Genomic DNA, 20,622 nt, shown 5'->3' with positions numbered 1-20,622 from the left:
TACGCACCACCCCTTGACTACTCTGGGACCTAGAGTATAATCTATTAATTTAGTTTCCAAAGTCTTTTGAGATGCCAGAAAGGATCAGATTCATGAGTGTGCATATTGGACCGTGAGTTGAAGTAATAAAGAATTGCTTTATGGGGTCACTTTCTTGAATTTTATTGTCTTCACTATCTCCTGGTATTTTCTAGTTTCCTGAAGCTCCTTTCTTTCCTCATCTGGTCAGAAAGCTGGGACTTTAATTACTTGGCGCTGTTTGTATACTTGGAGCCAAGTGGTCAGAAATTAGAGAGAAAAATGGGATTTGGCCCTGTCTTCTTGATATTATATCTCCTCTGGACAAAAAGGAAGCTTCTTCTCTCCCAGTTTTGACTCCTGTGGGTTCCCACTATCAACTGCTCTATCCCACTACCACGGAATTGTATAGGATTTAGGAAAAGAAATAAAGGAATAAAGAAATTTTGAAAAATGTTGGGGACTTTTGTATTCTATCTGAGCTTTAGGATATCCCTTTCCCTTTGTTCAAGCCAGAGCAAGAGAGCTGCTCCTGTACTTCCTGTGTTTGCAGTCTGGTGTCTACTTCTGGGGTTGTGATGTGTTGAATCTTAACTAGGAAACACTGAGTATTTCACCACTGGTTTAGGGTACTTTGAATTTTTGTCTTCCCCACTGCAGCTGCTTTTGCCTTTCAGAGTTCTCAGTTGCTTTATGCATTTTGTTCTAGTTTTTATAGCTATATGTAATGCAAGCTATGGGTTGATGTGTGCCTTTTCCATCTTCGTAGAAATCAGAACTCTTATCTTTTAAGAGATTTAAATTTTCAAAATCTTTTTGTGTTGCCCATTTAGTTATCATTTCTGGTGCTCATGATTTTTTTGTTTCAGTTTGTATTTCCATATTATTTCCTTCTGCCTGAAAGACTTTTTTTTTTTTTTTTTTTTTTTACAAATCTTATAAATAACAAGAGATTTTTTAAACTTTTGTATATTGAGCAAGTAGTTCACCTTAATTTTTTTCTACATTCTTTATTGGTGCATTATAATTGTACATAATGATGGAATTTGTTGTTTAGTGTTTGAACATACACACAATATAAAAATATAATTTGACTAATATATTTCCCCCAGCACACTTTCTTCTCCCCTTCCTCCTATTTGCCATTCCTACTAATCTTCCTTTGATTTTCGTGAAATTTTAGTCTCTAGGAAACAGCACATTGTTGGGTCTTGTTTTTTAATTCAGTCTACCAGTCTATGTCTTTTGATTGATGAGTTCAGGCCATTTACATTCAATGTTATTATTGAAAAATGGTTTTTATTCCCTGTCATTTTATTTCTGGTTTTTAATTTGAATTAGTTTCTCCTTTGATTGGCTATTCTTCTAGTGTAGTTCCTCCCTTTGCCAGTTTTCTCTTTTATTTTTCATTTCTTCATCATGAAATATTTTGCTAAGAATGTTCTGTGGTGCAGTCTTTCTATTTGTGAATTCCTTTCTATTTGTGAATTCTTTTAACTTTTGTTTACCATGGAAGGTTTTAATTTCATTGTCAGTTCTGAGTCTTAATATTTTGGGTTATAATATTCTTGGTTGACGTTCATTTTCTTGCAGAGATAGGTATATGTTAATCCACAACCTCCTAACTGGGTTAGAAGACAGCTGAGATCAGATTGGTTTTGCCTCTAAAAGTAACCTGTCATTTTTTTCTCTGGCAACCTTTAAAATTCTGCCCTTATTCTGAGTGCTGTGCATTTTCATAATAATGTGTCTTGGTGTAGGTCTGTTGTGATTTTGTACATTTGGTATCCTGTAAACCTCCTGTGTTTGATTTTCCATTTCATCCTTAAGGTTTTAGAAATTTTCAGATATTATTTCATTGAAAAGATTATGCATTCCTTTGGTCTATATCTTCAGGCCTTCCATCTATCCCAATAAATCTTAAATATCATATTTTTTAGAATTTCTGTTCATGGTCTATTAACACCTTTCCTTCATGGTCAACTTTGTGTCTTCATTGCCTGAGACTCTGGCTCACAATTCATTTAGTGTGCTGATGATGCCTTCCAATAAATTTTTAATATAGTTTATTGATTCCTTCATTTTTAGGATTTCTGCTTGGTTGTCCCCACCCCCAGAATCTCTTTCTTTATTCAAGTAATCTTTTGCTTCCTATATTTTCACCCTTACATCATCTTTTCCCTCACAAATCAGTTTGACTCTGAACATTCTAAACTCCTTCTCTGTCATCTCTTCCACTATTTTGTTGATGGATTCTGTTATTGAATTCTATTAGTTTGTTTGAGGTGTTTTTCTTGTTTGTTTGTTTGTTTTGGTACCAGGGATTAAATTCAGGAGCACTCAACCAGTGAGCCACATCCACAGCCTTATTTTGTATTTTATTTAGAAACAAGGTCTTACTGAGTTGCTTAGCACCTTGCTTTTGAAGAGGTTGCCTTTAACTCACGATCCTCCTGCCTCAGCCTCTCAAGCCACTGCCATTACAAGCATGTGCCACTGTGCCCAGCTTTAAGTGATTTTTTTTTTCAGTGAAGTTGCTTTTTCATGTTGTTTGTGTGTCTGCCCATTTGACAATATGGTTTTGAGTCAGTAGTGATTCAGAAGTTGCCCAGAGGTAACTTTTTTCTGAAATCACTGAACTACATCCCAGCCCTTTGTTTTATTTTTAAAATTTTGATACAGGGTCTCTAAGTTGCCTAGCTTGGCCTGGAATTCAGCAATCCTCCTGTCTCGCCTCCAGAGTTTCTGGGATTACAGGGTTGCAGCCAGTTCCTGGCAGCCCAGGAGTACCTTTATCCTTTCCTTTCCCTTTTAATCTATTTATGTGTTTATATTTAATGTAGGTCTCTTATATGCAGAATATTGTTGGGTTTGCCTTTTTAAAAATACTCTTATAACCTTTTACTGGTGTTTTTACACTACTTACAAGCAATAGAATGTTAAGTGTACCATTTTGTTATTTGTTTTCTGTTTGGACCTTCTATTTTTCTTCCCTATTCCTTTTTCCTCTTCTTTGCTCGTGAATTTTTTACAAGTTGAATATATTTTTGTAATTCCATTTTATCATTGATTTATTATCTCTAGCTCATTGTTCTATTTTAGTGTTTATTTTAGAGTTAGTAGTATCTTGAAATCATAATCTAATTTCAAGTGATTTAGTATACTTCAAGTGTAATGTAAGAACATTACAACAATATTCTTTTTTTTTTTTAATATTTATTTTTTAGTTATCGGCGGACACAACATCTTTGTTTTTGTATGTGGTGCTGAGGATCGAACCCAGGCCGCACGCAAGCCAGGCGAGCGCGCTACCGCTTGAGCCACATCCCCAGCCCCACAACAATATTCTTAAATTTATTCCCTCCCAACCTTTGTGCTATTGTTTTGGATTTTTGTTTTTTGTTTGTTTGATTTTTTTTTTACTTATGCTACATATCCCATAATATCTCAAAGTCATCTATCCTTTGAAGCAATTTAAATAATAATTACTCAGAAAAGGTTGTTTTTATCTATCATAATCTCACCATTTCCATTATTCTTTATTCTTTTGTGTAGGACAAATTTGTGTCCATGGCCAGTCTTTTCTCTAGGTTGTTGAACATATGGAATTCAGCTATAATGACAATTATAAATGTTCTTGTCCATTAATATGGTCCTGTAATACTCCCTTTAAGACCTCTTACTGTGCAGTCCTGCTAGTGATGAATTGTTCTGGTTTTTATGTGTTTGTAAAAACTTATATTTTTCCTTTATTTTGCATATATTCTAATTTTTTAATATTTTATTGATGTTCCCCACTGTCTGTATTACTTGTGATGGGAAATCATCTCTTATTCTTATATATTGTCTTTTCTTTCCCCTGCTTTTTGGATTTTCCCTGTAACCTTGTTTGTAGTGAATTTGAATATGATGCCCTTGATGCCATTTTCATCATGTTTGTTTTGCTTGAGTTTTGTTGTTGTTCTTGGATTTATGAGTTTATAGTTTTCATCAAATTTGGAAAATTTGGGAGCATTAGCTGTTCCAGGTTTGGGTTTTTGTTGTTGTTGTCCTTGTTTTTCTTTTTCTTTTTTCCTTTATCTTTGTTAATACTTTCCTTATTTTGAATTACCATGGCCAGTCTTTTCTTAATATGGTTGAACATACGGAATTCAGCTATAATACAATTATAAATGTTCTTGTCCATTTATACGGTTCTTTTCAATTGTTAAACTTTATTTTTTTTCTTTTACCACAGGTTGTATTCTGCTAGGGTGATTTTGGGGGGGCCAAGCCTTATAAACTTCAATCTGTGTTACATATATTTTTGGGTTCCTATAAATATTCTTGACCTTTGTTTTGGGACGCAATTTAATTACTTGTGAATAACTTGACCCATTTAGGTCTTGCTTTTAAGCTTTGTTAAGTGAAACAGAGCAGTGTTTAGTCTATTGCTAATCTTGCCCTTAGCTAAGTCAACAGCCTTTCTTAATAATTTGCCTGATGCCTTGTGAATTGTAAGGATTTCTTTTCCTGCTTAGAAATAAGAACTATTTCTGGCCCTGTGTAAACTCCAAAGTATTATTCCATCTACTCCTTTTGGGTGGTCTTTTCTCTGGACACCAGTAATTTTCTTACAAATGATATACTGATGTGCTTATTAGTGCTCAGCTAAAAACTTGAAATGGCTTTTTACAGTTTTCCTGAGTTCTCTTTCTGTGTAACTTTCTATTTTTCAGCACTACTATCTTGCAAACACTAGCCACTTTGGCCTCCCTAGGCTCTGTATTCTCATCTTAGAGAGACCACTGAGTCCACCTGAGTTTTCTCTACATGCATTTACAGGGTTGAACTTTATGTTCTTTTCTTTTTTCTTATATACATTCAATTGTATTGTTTCTTAAAGATTCTTTCCACCCAGTTGCATTGTTTTGGCATCTTTGTCAAACATCAGATGACTGGGGCTGGGGTTGTGGTTCAGCAGTAGAGCACTTGCCTAGCATGTGCGAGACTCTGGGTTCAATCCTCAGCACCACATAAAAATAAATAAATAAAATAAAGGTATTGTGTCCAACTACAACCAAAAAAAAAAAATACTTTTAGAAAAAAAAAACATCAGATGACTTTAAAGGTATGGATCTGTTTCTGTGTTATCTGTTTAATCATCCTTTTAAAAATTAACTCCTAATTGGAGTCATGTTTGTTGGTTGTACAAAACTGAATATTACCTGTTATTCTTCATATACTTACTTTCATGGCACTGGTACCAAAGAAACTGTATCAACCATATAGTTTACAATTGAAAGGTTGTATAACTTATGCCCCATAATATATTATATCCTGTGTATTACTCCTTGGTACCTATAGGCTTTATGTTTTACTACTAAATGTTCCAATGACTCAGACTTTATTAGATAATTTTCTAGTTAATGCTTCACTAATTGTTTAAATTTTTAAAATATTTTTCTTAGCTGTAAATGGACACAATACCCTTATTTTATTTTATTATTTTTATGTGATGCAGGGATCAAACCCAGTATGCTAGGCAAGTGCTCTACCACTGAGCCACAACCCTGGCCCGCTTCACTAAATTTTATTAAAATAGTTTATGCCAAATTCTTATTGTCAAAAAGTGTCCAATGATATATAAAATATAACAAATTTTACTAGAAATACTTTTTTTACTTTTAATCCACAAGCATATGGTATCTTAATATTTATTCTCTGATATCTTTTGGATATATTTTTTTTTTCTCCTTAAGCTAACACTTAGATAAAAGACACCAAATCTGCCAGGGCAGAATTATTATTTCTATCATTGAAAATTACTTCTTTGTATTTTTTTTTATATATATATAGAGCATACAGTGGGAGAAGTTGTTAAAATAGAACCTAGTGGATCTCCAAGAAAAGTCTGGGGTAAAAGCCCTGCAAATTCAGTTCTGAAGATACTTGGAGAGGCAGAACTACAACTCCAGACAGAATTATTAGAAAATACAACTATTAAAAGTGGTAAGCAGAAAGTAGTTGTTTTTCTATACTAGAAGTAATATTAAAAATTGAATTGTATGCTTTAAGATGTTTCCATTTAAAGTGAATTATTTGAAATGGATCATTTTTTGGTTGTAATAATATTTCACTAATACAGAGAATGATTTAATTTTCTGGGGAATTGATAATACTACATGGTAGTGTCATGAGTTTTGACTCCTGTGTCCTGAACAGGATCTAAAGATAAAAGAAATAGGAAGCTGGGCACACAGTAGTGCATGCCTGTTGGTTCAGCTACTCAGGAGGATTGTGCATTTGAGACAAGCCTGGGTAACATAATAAGACCCTTCCAAAAAAAAAAAAAAAGGAATAGAAAATTTCATAGGGAAGCTGGAAATATCAGAACAATGTTTTCCATGAAGAAAAATATAGGAGCAATTTTAAAGATGAATGGTTTGTGTTTTGATGTAGATTCAGGAATTCATTTGATGAAAAGATCAGTAGTAGTAATGATAGACATTATTCTAGGAGTGGGGAGGGAGAGTTATGAGGCAGAAGGAAAACCTTCATGATCTATGAGTCTTTTGGGATTTGGTATTACAATCATGCATAAGGAATAGTTTCCATATATATAACAAGTGTTTTCAAATTAAATAGCTTGTCCACATGATAAGTATGTTGAACGTAGTTTTCCTCTTTGGAAAAGTATGTCCAGGTGTGAGTGTGTGTGAATTTTTGTGCTGTTTTTCTCTGTTGATCTTTGTCTCTCCCTAAAATTTATAGTGAAACTCATTCTGAAGCTCAAGGAGATGAGGCTATTGACATGTTCTATAATGGCATTAGTTAGATGCTGAGAATTAGTGAAATGAGCCTATGCACATGTTACTGAAGGGGCAAAAGTAGGTTGCTATTTTCTTATTAAGGATGTATCTCTTAGCAATTGACCTTTTTTTATATTAAGGGAAAAATACTTTGAATAAAGAAGAGTTAGTATAATTATTTGTTTGGATAAAGAGCAAAAGCACAAAATGTATAGACCTATAATTAATTTGTAATTAATTTGTTCAAACTCATCAGGAAAATGTGTAGTTGTATGCTAACCTATATTCTGGCCTGATTTTCATAATGCCTCAGGTTTTATTCCAGCATACAAATGTCTCCAGGATATAAAGACTTTCTTAAATAATGATAAAAATGTCAGATCTTTTAAAGTCTAAAAGTCCTATATATGTTTATGCCCTTTAGAAATATTTCTTTAAAAATATCAGATTCTGATTTCTCATGTAAATTTTTATTACTTAAATGTATATAATTTGATATACAATAAAACTTAAGCAGCATAAAATAGAGCTTTCATTCTCCATGTTCACCATAATCTGACTACAAGAATAGCTTACTATTTGTCTGAGTTTTTAAAATTTAGCTCTTCAACTATTTATTGAACATTTATTAGCTGTCCACACTATTATGTGTGATATGGTGAATTCACAAAGAAATAAAAATTCATATTTGAGCTCAAGAGGATAGAAAAAAATGAAAACAAATATATTATAAAACTGCATGAAAAGGGCAAGAATAAAAAGGATGCACAGTGTTCAAAGGTACTTCACAGATGTTTAAGTAAGTAACTTTATCTTGAAAAGTCAGGCTTGTTAGCTGCTCTCTTTTTTTTATTTTTTCCCCAACTACGTTTACTCAGAAGAATATGCTCTGTACTGGGATTTTAAGAGAAAAAAGTGAGAATTCTTGGCATTGTGAATATAATATGTGTCAGAGTCTGTGTTAAAATGTTATATGTGACATGTTTTGGGGCCATAGAGGAGGAAACTTTACTTTAATACAGTTGAACTAACAATAATATATTGGCCCTTTTGGATTAGGAAAATCCACAGAGAAAGCAAGTTATTTTGAGCTAAGTCAAAGAAATTTTTTTAAAAGAACAATATTTAGTGCCAGTGTATGCAAAGACACAGAGGTGTGGTTAATGTATTTGTGAGAGCACCAGCTTTCTCAGCTTTGTGTGGAAAAAGTATGGGCTGTGGTTCTGATTCTGGCTCTGTCAGTTGCTAAGCAGTCATGGGTAAGTTCCTTTAACATAGACATTCAGTTTCTCTCTATGTAGATTAGAAGCACTATTATCAAAGATTGTTTTTTGAATTAAAAGAGAGACTGTGATGTTCTGTAGTCTTCTAATTGTTTTGTCAGTGTCTTTTGTCATTTTGAGTCTCTGAAGCTCTCTTTGTAATTGATTATGTAGGAAGGACTACTGTGAACATTATACCCCAGAGATCTTGGTGTTTTGTCCCTAAGTTTGTCTTACAACTTTGTTCTTGAAGATCAGTTTGAATAAATATAAAATCCTTGACTTTTTAAAATTTATTATCTTTAATATATGACATCACTGTATTCTGGCATAAAGCATTTCAGTCAGAAAGTCCATAGACAGTATTATTTTCTTTCCTAGATAAGTGACTTAGTCTTTTTACTCAAATATTCAAAGAGTATCTTTATTTTCTTCCTAGAAAAAGTCCAACTGTTTTCTTAAAAAGTCCAGTAGTTTTCAAAAGTCCAATATTTTTATATCAGCTGTCTTTTTAAATTTTAATATATGTTTTTTAAGAACAGTTTTATGTTTGCAGCAGAATTGAATAGGAAGTACAGAGATTCCTGATGAATACCCCTTTCTCCCACATATGCTCAGCCTTCCCACCATAAACATCCCACACCACAGTTGTACATTTATTAGATTTGATGAGCCAATATTGACATATTTATTGTCAGAATGCATAGCTTACATTAGGATTTGCTGTTCCTGTTATATTTCTATGGTTTTTTTGACAAATGAAGAGTGCCATGTATCCACCCATTATAGAATCATACAAAATAGTTTACTGCTCAAAAGTCTTCAGTGCTCTACCTGTTTATAACCCATCACTGTCCTCTGTTTGATCATTTTACTGGCTACATAGTTTTTTGTCTTCCAGAATGTCATATAGTTGGAAATCATGCAATATGTAGCATTTTTCAGAATGAATTCTCTCAGTAATATGCCCTGAAGGTTCTTCCATACCTTTTTGTCTTATAGTTCATTTCTTTATGACATTGTATGGATGTGCTACAATTTACTTATCCATTCACCTACAGAAGGACATCTTGGTTGATTCTAAGTTTGGACAATGATAAATAAAGAAGATTGTTATAAATAATCATGAATATTTATATTATAAATAAAGATGATATAAACATTCATGTGCAGGTCTCTGTATATACATAGTTTTCAACTCGTATGGGTAAATATATTAAGGAACTTGATTGTTGGATCATATGGTTAGAACATGTTCAGTTTTTTAACAAATCATGTAACTTTTCCTACCAGCAATAAGAGGTCCTCTTACTTGACATTTTCTCCAATATTTGCTGTTGTCAGTATTTTGGATTTGAGGCATTTAAATTTGTGTGTACTGGTATCTTATTGGTGTTTAAATCCAATTCCCTAATGATATATGATGCTGAACATCTTTTTGTATGCTTCTTGACATATGCTTATTTGTTATTTATCTTCTTTGGTAAGTTATCTGTTTCAATTTTTTGCCATGTTTTAATTGTTAAGTTTTGTTGTTGACCTTTAGTAGTTACTTGAATACTTTGGTTAACAATCATTATCTGATGTCTTTTGCAAACATATATTTTTTCCCATGCTTGTGGCTTTATCTCCTCATTGTCTAACGTAGCACAAATTGTTCAATTTAGCGAATTCTACCTTAACAATTCCTCCTCTTTCAGGTCATATGTTAGGTGTTGTATGGAAAATAAGTCATTTGCAAACCCAAAGTTATCTAGATTTTCTACTTCCAGCATGGACTAAAATTGCTGGGCCCTAGAGTTGGAAGAAATGTAAGAGAAGGAATTTAGAAAATTTAAGAAAATACTGGCAAATTGCATTTAAAAGCATATTAAAAAGATAGTGCACCATAATTAGGTGGGGTTCATTCCAGGGAAGCAAGGTTGATTCAACATCTGGAAATCAATAAACATAATTCATCACATCAATAGACTTTAAGGGTAAGAATCACATGGTTATCTCAATAGATGCAGAAAAATCATTTGACAAAATTCAGCATCCATTCTTGCTCCAAACACCAGAACCACTAGGAATAATAAGAATATACCTAAACATTGTAAAAGATATATATGTTAAACCCAAGGCCAACATCAGTCTAAATGAAAAAAATAATTGAAAGCATTCCCTTTAAAAACTGGTACAAGGCAGGGATGCCATGTTTCACCACTTCTATTCAACATAGTTTTTGAAACCCTAGCCAGAGCAATTAGAAAGTAGAAAGAAATTAAAGGCCTATGAATAGGAAAAGAAGGAACTCAAACTATCCCTATTTGCTGATGACATGATTCTATATTTAGAAGACTCCCCAAAAAATAACCAGAAAGTTTCTAGAACTCATAAATTCATTCAGCATAGTACAGGATATAAAATTAACACCCATAAATCAATTGTGTTCTATATATGAGTGATGAATCAACTGAAAGAGAAATTAATAAAACTATCCCATTCATAATAGTCTCGAAAAAATAAAATATATAAGAATCAATCAAAAGAGGTGAAAGATCTCTACAATGAAAACCATAGTCTACTAAAGAAAGACATTGATTAAGATCTTAGAAGATGGACAGATCTAAGTTCTTGGATAAGCCGAATTAATATTGTTAAAGTGGCCATACTACAAAAAGCCTTATAAGGATCTATTGCAATTCCTATTAAAATCCCAATGACAATCTTCACAGAAATAGAAAAAGCAGTCATGAAATTCATTTGGAAAAATAAGAGGCTCAGAATAGCCAAAGCAATCCTTAGCAAGAAAAGTGAAACAGGAGGCATCATAATACCAGACTGTTGGGGTTTTTAGCCCCCCATCTTCTCCTGACCGGCGGGAGAAGCAGGGAAAGCACGCCCCGACCAGGACGAGCCAAGAAAGGTACAGGTCGACTGGCCACCCACACCCAGCCCTCCCTTGCCAGAGGACAATCAGATGTGCCAGGGAGAACAGTCAAAGCAGGATTTTGTTTAATGAGGAAGTACACACAGCTTATATACTGCACAGGAACCAATCAGAATGAAGGTCATAGGGGTGGAGCAAGTTCACATGTCCACCCATCCCGTAGTCTGTGAGGGAAGGAATGAGCTGTCCACAAAGGCGGAAGAGTCCTGGACCTATCCTGGATGTTTCATTTGCTGTGAATGTGGTCCGCCTCCTCCATCACCCCCCACAGCACCGCCTCCTGGCTGATCAGAAGCCGTCCCAGCCACATGTGCAGCCTCAAGACCAGGAAGCAGGCAGCCATGCCCTACACCAGACCTTAAATTATACTACAGAGCTACAGTAACAAAAACAGTGTGGTTTTTGAACCAAAATAGACATGAAAACCAATGAAACACAATAGAAGACACAGAGTCATACCTACAATACAGTTATCTCATACTAGAAAAAGATGCCATAAACATATTTTGGAGAAAAGATAGCCTCTTCAACATATGATTCTGGGAAAACTGGAAGTCTGTATGTAGTAAAATGAAATTAGACCCCTATTTCTCACTCTGCACAAAACTCAAAAGTGGATTGAGGCCCTGGCCATTAGACCAGAGAACCTGTTCCTACTAGATTATATAGGCCCAACTTTCCATCATATCAGCTTAGGCACCAACTTCTCAACAAGACTCAAAGCGCACAAGAAGTAAAATCAAGAATCAATAAATGGGCTGTTATCAAACTAAAAAGCTTCTTCACAGCAAATGAAACAATCAAGAACATGACAAGAGAGCCTCCAGAATCTGAGAAAATCTTTGCCACCTGGACCTCAGATAGAGCATTAATCTCTAGGATATATAAAGGACTCAAAAGCCTTAACACCAAAAGAACAAGTAACCTAGTCAATAAATGGGAAAAGGCACTGAAAAGACACTTCACAGAAGAAATATAAATATATGAAAAAGAAGTACAACATCTATCAATTAGAAAAATGCAAATTGAAACTACACTGAGATTCCCTCTCATTCCTGGCAGATTGGCAGTAATCAAGAGTACCGGCAACAGTAAATTGGATGTGCAGAAACAAGTACACTCATCCGTTGCTGGTTGGACAATTGGTGCAACCACTCTGGAAAGCAGAAATTTCTCATAAAAAAAAAAAAAGAGATTCCTCATAAAACTTGGAATGGAGCCACCATTTGACCCAGTTAACCCACTCTTCAGCGTGTACCCAAGTAATTTAAAAATCAAGATACTATTGTGAGGTAGCCACATCAGTGTTTATAGCAGGTCAATTCACAAAAGATAGGTGCCCTTTAACAGATAAATGGATAAAGAAAATGTGAGATTATACATACACACACACACACACACACACACATATATGTATATACATGGAATATTACTCAGCCATAAAGAAGAATGAAATTATGGCATTTGCTGGTAAATGGATGGCGCTGGAGAATATTATGCTAAATGAAATAAACCAATCCCAAAAAACCAACAGTCTAATGGTCTCTCTGATATGCAGATGCTAATAAATAATAAGGGTGGTGGTGAGGGAAGAATAGAAGTTCATTAGATTTTAATCAAAGGGGAATGAAGGGAAGAGAGGGTGATGGGAATATGAAAGAACATAGAATGAAATGAAAATAACTGTTCATATATGAATATGTTCATATATGAATACATGACCAGTGTATCTCTATATCATGTACAACCACAAAATGGGAAGTTACACTCCACGTATGTTTAATATGTCAAAATACGTTCTACTGTCATGCATAACTAAAAATAACTAAAATAACTAAAAATAACAAATTAAAAAAAATTAAGAAAGAACTATGTTGACATGGATATCAGGCATACCACACCAATTCCTTCCAGAGGCAGCACCCTCAGTGACCTCCCCTTAGCCTTTACGTCTATAGGTCCCACCACCATTTAACATTTAACCACCTTAACCCTTACCTCTTAAGGTTTTCAATACTTGAGTCTTCAAAACCATATCCAAACCACATGTAGAATGATAAATTGAAACTGAGGCCAATGAGCATGGATCTCTCATTTTCTCCAAGCATTTCAGCCAGGTGTTGCAGATATTGTAGGCACACAAATGCATATATGTGGAAATGGATTTTTTGCCACTTGAGTACAATAAAGTGAGTACAATGAGTTGAGGGTGTATGCAAAAAAAATAATTGTAATGATGACCTTTAAATGGATCTTAATGGGGATGATGGAGAAGGAAGATGTGGCAGGATCAGTGCATTGAAGGCAATTTCAGGATAAAAATATTTTCAGAGTTGGAGTAGTTGAGGGAGATAACTACAAAAATAGAATATTAGAGACTGGAGAGTGTAGAATTTAAAACCGGAAATTCTCAGGAACTGTAATTTATGATAAAATCTCCTTGATTTGACCGGTAGAGTGACCAAGCTAGAGTGAAGATAGAGGTACAGTGAAATTCAGCGAACTATGTGTAGATATTGGAAGGATTGTTGTTGCAAATATAGACATTGTCTAATTAGTTATGACAGAATTAGTATTGGAAAGATGGTGAGTCAGAAAGTAAAATGTTCAATAAATGAAGAAGAATACCTTGAGGGTAGATAATTGCAATAAGTTAATATGTGATAAATCCATTCTCTCCTGCCATGAGTTAACAGTATAAAGAGCTTCCGAGCAATTAAAAGTAACTAGTAGTTTTACATATGAACAAAAACAATTAGTTAATTTTTAAAATGCTATTCTGATATACATGTATTTACTTCACCCAAAAAACAAAAAAAAAGAATGTCAACCTTGTTAACCACCCTAGAAATCATATACAATTGAAATAAAATTTGACTGTCATATATCTTATCATTTATTAATTTCTAGGCAATAGCAGAATTTAACTAATAAGTACCTATTGGAAGAATGCATTTTTTAACCTAGCTCTAAAAGTTATAACAAATAAAATTCAAATCATTTTGAGAGCATAATATTTCATTTTTTGTTTCTACAGAGATTTCTTCTGAAGGAGAAAAATGCACACCCTTAATTATTGGAGAAGAAACAATACAGTGTGTTTCACATGAAATAAATCCATCAGCTTCTGTTGACTCTTCCATCGATACAAAAAGTCCTAAGTTTAGTGAGGCATCTCCACAGATATCAATGAAACCAGAAGGAAATATAGAAGGTATGTTTTAATACCTCAAAATAAGCTAGATTTGATTTACTCATACTTAAATCTCTTCTTTATAAACAGATCATTGAGATTCGTGTATATGTTTGAATAATTCACCTCAAATTAAGTTTGCTGCTTTTATACTTTTATTTTATACTGGCCATGGTTTATTATCTTATGTGTCAGAGATTGAATTAAAGCTTGGCTCAGATGATTTTTTCCAATTCATGTTTCCTTATTTGAAAGATCGCTTGGTATGGTATTCAGCTGGCAGTGAGGCCATCTAAAGGAACCAAGATGGCTTTACTGCTGTCTTGTAAGGTGCAGCTAGAAGGCTGAATTAAGATGGGCCTCCCTCCCTTTCCATGGAATCTCAGGGCCATTCTGTGACTTTTTCTAGTAAGGTAGTCTGACTTGTTTTCAAGGACCCAGAGCTAGATTCAAAGAGAATCAGGGCCACTTCCCAAGGGAAGAGTATTAAAGAATTTGCAGCCATATCACAGATGCTGAGGTGAAAGCTGCTTGTTCTCTGAAAAGCTAGTCATAGAATTGGCACAATATCACTTCTGTCATGCTCCCTTGGTCAAAACCAGCACAGGGGAAACGAATCACTTTTCAAAGATAAGAGCTTTAAAGAATTTGTAGCCATGTTTAATCTGCCATAGTCTGCCCTCTGCCTTCAAATTTTTACATTCTTCCCATGTGCAAAATATGCTCAGCCCTCTCAAAGCCTCGTCTCATTATGACAGCTCAGAGCCAAAGGGTGATGCTAGAAGAGTCAGGCCCCTATGTTGAGTTTTCTTGGGTACCATTCCTCAAGTATTCTCAATCTGGAGACCTGTAAGTTAAAAAGTCAATTTAATTGCCTTCTACATATCAACATTAAATGGTGAGACAGGCCTAAAGACTTCTTTTCAAAACCAGGGAAGATGGGAAGCACATAGTTGCCATTGGTTGATGGAAATTCTGACATCCGGCCAGAAGCACTGTTAGCCCGCTTTCATGGCACCAAAAACTGATGCCCTCAAGGACCTTTTTATTTTTGTAGTGCCGGGGATACAACCCAGGCCCTTGTGCATAGGAAGCAGGCACTCTACCAACTGAGCTATATCCCCAGCCCCCTCAAGGGTTCTTTTCTGAACAGTTGTTCCTTTCAGTCTGAGCTGGTGTGCATACACAAGTAGAACTTTTTTTTGTCTATGAAGTTGCTCTGAGACAGTACTCTTTAGTCTTTATAAATCCTTTTGTGCATCAAAAAGGGTCTGTAAGGTATGTCTTAATATTCCTGTGCCAAAACAGAAGAGCTTATGGTCTTACCCTTGACTTCTCCTTTGCCAAGAGGCCACAATTTACTGCCCTATATTAACTCTTTGTCATGAGGTTATGTCTTCCTTTGAAATGCTTTTGCTACCTGAAAGGAATTATTCTGGGCCCTCTGTATCTCTTCTAAATTCTGTTCATAATTTAAAGAGTTTTTTTTCTTCAATTAAGCTGTTATCTTCTACTCTGATAAGGCTGGTAGCAGAAGTTAGCTAGTACCTTCAATGTTCAGCATTGATAGCTAGCTCCTTAATTAGGTCACTAAATCCATAAAGTTTCTTTTCTGTCCTCCTTATTATTGTAGGTACCAAGTTTCCTATTTCTGTGTAGCAATAATCCCTTTTTCTCCAGCCTCCACTAGCATTTTTCTACTGGCCAGTCTCCCATCAGCAGTCTTTATGAAGCCCTTTCAACTTATGCCTGCTGCTGAACCCCAAAGCCAGTACACGTGTTTTAAGCTTTTATATCTGCACCAACTTTCAGATATGTAATTGTTTCAAATGCTATAACACAAATTATTCCTAAAACTTAGCTTAAAACAGCTATTTTATTTTATCTCATACATTTATGAGTCAGGAATTGGGAAGGTTCTTCTGCTCCATGTGGTATCAACTGATATCATTCACTGGTGTTCAACCATCAGCTGGGCTTATCTGAAAGGTGCAAGAAGACATTATTCTTGTGCCTATCTTCTTGGTGGGGCTCAGTTGGGTCCCCTTTCTTCATTTTAATCTTAGAGCATTGCCATATGGTTTTTCCAAAGTTGTTGAATTTCTTTCATGATGGCTTAGGCTTCCAGATGCCAAGCAGAAGCTGCCAGTTCTCTTAAAGATTTAGCCTGAAATTGGCACAGCATCACTCCCACTGTATTCAATCAGTCAAGGCAATCACAGAGCCAACCAAAATCAAAGAGTAAGAGAAACACAGCTCACTCTAGATAAGAAGAATGTTAAAGACCTTTGCATTCTGTGATCATCTTTAATTCACCACAGTAACTTAAATAATTTTATTCATTAGAGTCATAGTTACTAATACTTGTTATGGTGTGTGTGTGTGTGTGTGTGTGTGTGTGTGTGTGTGTGTATGTGTGTGTTCTTCAAAAATTCCATGTTGAAGTCCAATCCCCAATGTGATAGTATTTGGAGGTGCAGCCTTTGGGAGGTAGTAAGGCCATGAGGGTGGAGTGTCAAAATGGTCTTAGTGTCAGAAGAGGAGGCCTACAACAGAAGCAGCACCCTAGTTATTAGTTGTTTGAAAGTGTAGGAGGATTTAGTGCACTCCAGTTACGTTCTCTGTATCCTTAGGAAAAACAGGTAATAGTTCTACTCCTTTTTTTTCCCCCCTGTTTTGGTTGTTGAAAGATTTTTTTTTAATGTTTGTTTTTAGTTGTAGATGGGTACTATCTTTATTTTATTTATTTATTTTTATATGGTGCTGAGGATCGAACCCAGTGCCTCACACATGCAAGGCAAACGTTCTACCACTAAGCTACAACCTTGGCCCCAATTGTTTAAAGATTTTAAGATTTAAATTTCTTCTGTGATATCATAGTGTATTCTTACATACTTATTACCACAGATGTCCATATTCTTTCACTTAGTTTTTATACCTTCTTTAAACCAATTTACATATTACTAAAATTTTAATAAAGAGAAAATTTTTATGTAATGAAAAATACTTATTTTGAATATTTTTATTATAGTGAAAAGGCTGAAAAATTAATGTGTCTTTTCAGAAATAAATAGAGTTAATACAATAACAAAGATAAAGACTGACAGATAAAATATTTGATTTTTCTATTACAATTAATATATTAGTCTAAAAATAGTAATATTTTCTAAATGTTTATTCATATTCTTTCAACAAACTGTGCTTTGACTCATTTCTTATTCTGTTTTTCCTTTGCAGAACCTGATTTGGAAACAGAAGTTCTACAAGAACCAAGTAGGAAAAACAAAGATGGGAGCTTGCCTTGTATTGTTACTGATGTGTGGATTAGTGAGGAAAAAGAGACAAAGGAAACTAAGTATGTTGTATCTTTTTTCTTACATTTCAAGACCCTTTTATAATACTTTAAAAAAATACTGTAATGACCTAATATTGTAATTTAATATCCTAATACTACAATACCCCATAAAATAATTTAATTTCTTTTTAAAATTTCTTTTAATTGTCAGTGAACTTTATTTATTTATATGTGGTGCTGAAAATCGAACTCAGTGCCTCACACATTCTAGACAAGCCCTCTACCACTGAGCCACAACCCCAGCCCTAATTTCTTAATAGATATTCACATGGTTCAGAAATTAACAAGTGCATAAAGTATTTGAAGAAATATAATAAAATTTCTTGCCTGCCTCTATTTCTATCCGACCAATTTCCACTCTTTTCTTCCTTCAGATAATTTTAGGCATGTGTAAACAAAAATATGGGCTGGAGATGTGGCTCAAGCAGTAGCACTGGTATGCGTGCGGCCTGGGTTCGATCCTCAGCACCACATACAAAGATGTTGTGTCTGCGAGAACTAAAAAATAAATATTAAAAAATTTCCTCTCTCTCTCTCTCTCTCTCTCTCTTTAAAAAAATAAATAAATATACACTCTTCCTTCCTTTTTAAATATAGTTATGAGTATAAGGTAATATTTTTTACCTTGTTTATTTTTAGTCACTAATACATATGAGAAATATTTTCATATTAGTACATAAAAAAGACTTCCTCCTCTTTTGTATTTCACTGTATGGATACTCTAACTCATCAAGTCTTCTGCTTGATAGACATTTAGCAATATTGCAAATAATGTTGCAATGAATAATATTTTACATAAGGAAATTTTTTGTGTATCTGTAAGATAAAAACACAGAAATATTATTGCTGGGTCAATTGCACTTTTACAGATTGCATTTGTAATTCAGTTATTTTTTTTCCCAGGGGTTATATCAGTTTGAATTCTCAGAGTATATGAATGATTAATGATAGAGTTTGAACAAAGTGAAACATATGGTATGCTTATAAGAAAAAATATATAAAAGTGAGAAAAATATTTGAGAGAGAGATCACAGGATGCTAATGAATTTGAGTTCTGTTTTCTTTATATTAGAACACTTTTATTTCTGGTAACTATGTTTTTGAACTGGTGTACCCATTTATGGCAGATTGGAAGATAGGGAAGCCATTCAGCAAAATGAAGTTTCTGAGGATGGGATCCTAAGAAATGTGGACCACTTTAGTGAGAGTCATACAGGTAAGTATCATTGCATTAGTCTGATTTCTTTCTGAAAGGTTAACACCAACTTGTTTCATTTGGGCAATATATACATATAGAACATTCCTTATCGGTCATCATAGTCATTTTTTTATTTATATATGACAGCAGAATGCATTACAATTCTTATTACACGTATAGAGCACAATTTTTCGTATCTCTGGTTGTATACACAGTATATTCACACCAATTTGTTTCTTCATACCTGTACATTGGATAATAATGATCATCACATTCCACCATCATTAATAACCCCATACCACTTCCCTTCCCCTCCAACCCCTCTGCCCTAGAGTTCGTCTATTCCTCCCATGCTCCCCTTCCCTATCTCACTATGAATCAGCCTCCTTATTTCAAAAAAAACATTCAGCATTTGGTTTTTTGGGATTGGCTAACTTCACTTAGCATTAAAATGTAGTATGTGTAAAGCATTGGAATCTGCATTCATAAACCTGGATTTTATAACAAAATAGGCAGGAAAAATTATTAAATTATTTTATTGAGTATTTATGGAAAGAATTCCTTGTGAAAACTAAACCAGTATACTAAGGACATTAAATAAATTTTTCATTTTTAAAAATAGTATTACTTAAAATATGAGAAATGTAATTTTCTTCTATAAGGGCAAAGATAAACTGACAAAAAAATATGAATACCTAATCCACTGTTAAGTGTGTTTTTCACATTTGCTTGGATCTATGTCTATATTTTAGGACTTCCAACATAATAATAATAATAATAATAATAATAATAATAATAATAATAAAGATTATTTAGAAGATAGCATACTCACAAATTTTTTTCCCAATAGATGTGAGTTTATTTTATATAATTCTTGTTAAATACTATGCCTTGTCAAAATCATTTAAAGCTTTATTTAAGTACTGTTCAGACTGATCACATAATCTCTGCTTTGTACCCTAGAACCTGGAATAGATGATTCTCAGCACTCTAATTGTGATCTAGATAAATCTGTACAACCAGAACCATTTTTCCATAAAGTGGTTCATTCTGAACAATTGAATTTAGTCTCTCAAGGTCAGTCAATTCAGTGTTCACCAGAGGAATCCATTCCACTTCGTTCTCACTCTGATTCACCACCAAGGAATAAAAACAAGAATTCCTTGCTGATTGGACTTTCAACTGGTCTTTTTGATGCAAACAATCCAAAGGCAAGTATAGTTTTCAAAAGGAATTTTTATCTATTTGGTAATATTTCTTATTGGCTGCTTTTCTTAATGTTGAGTTTTAATCTCTTAAAAACACATATGTTAATTAAATTGTCTTCTAAGTTCTATTATTTCTGACAGGAAATTTGTATTTGTTTTTATTTATTTATTTAGGTGCCGGGATTGAACCCAGGGTACTTAACTACTGAGCCACATCGCCAGCCCTTTTTTATATTGTATTTAGAGACAGGGTCTCACTCAGTTGCTTAGGGCCTCCCTAAGTTGCTAAGACTGACTCTGAACTCTGTGTTTATATGCTACATGTTTTTTTTTTTTTTTCTTATCCATTCATTTACTGAAGGGCATCTATTGGTTCCACAGTTTAGTTATTGTGAATTGTGCTGCTATAAACATTGATGTAGCTCTGTCCCTATAGTATGCTGTTTTTAAGTCCTTTGGGTATAAACCAAGGAGAGGGATAACTGGGTCAAATGGTGGTTCCATTCCCTATTTTCCAAGGAATCTCCATACTGCTTTCCATATTGGCTGCACCAATTGGCTACAGTCCTCCCTTATCCTTCCAAACTGCTGGGATTACAGACAGGCATGAGCCACCATGCCTGGCTTGTGATTCTTTTTTAATTTATTTTTATTTTTTTATTTTT

General features: G+C 34.1%; 1 protein-coding gene across 8 annotated transcripts in view; it reads left to right on the top strand.

Annotated features, from left to right (window-relative positions):
- Positions 1–20,622, top strand: part of Nek1 (NIMA related kinase 1) — a 154,613-nt gene that overhangs the window by 109,101 nt on the left and 24,890 nt on the right. For 7 of the 8 annotated variants that reach the window (XM_076853660.1, XM_076853658.1, XM_076853657.1 and 4 more), the window contains 5 exons: positions 5,857–6,009; positions 14,041–14,217; positions 17,434–17,551; positions 18,679–18,767; positions 19,713–19,960. In XM_076853660.1, the coding sequence (XP_076709775.1) occupies positions 5,857–6,009; positions 14,041–14,217; positions 17,434–17,551; positions 18,679–18,767; positions 19,713–19,960 (785 nt within the window). The remainder of the gene's footprint in view (positions 1–5,856; positions 6,010–14,040; positions 14,218–17,433; positions 17,552–18,678; positions 18,768–19,712; positions 19,961–20,622) is intronic. The other variant, XM_076853659.1, reaches the window with a different exon arrangement.

The sequence above is a fragment of the Callospermophilus lateralis genome, chromosome 4 (genome assembly GCF_048772815.1).
Source record: "Callospermophilus lateralis isolate mCalLat2 chromosome 4, mCalLat2.hap1, whole genome shotgun sequence".
Taxonomy (NCBI): Eukaryota; Metazoa; Chordata; class Mammalia; order Rodentia; family Sciuridae; genus Callospermophilus; species Callospermophilus lateralis.
Note: the sequence above shows the minus strand (reverse complement) of the source record. Positions and strands in the feature narration are given on the sequence as shown.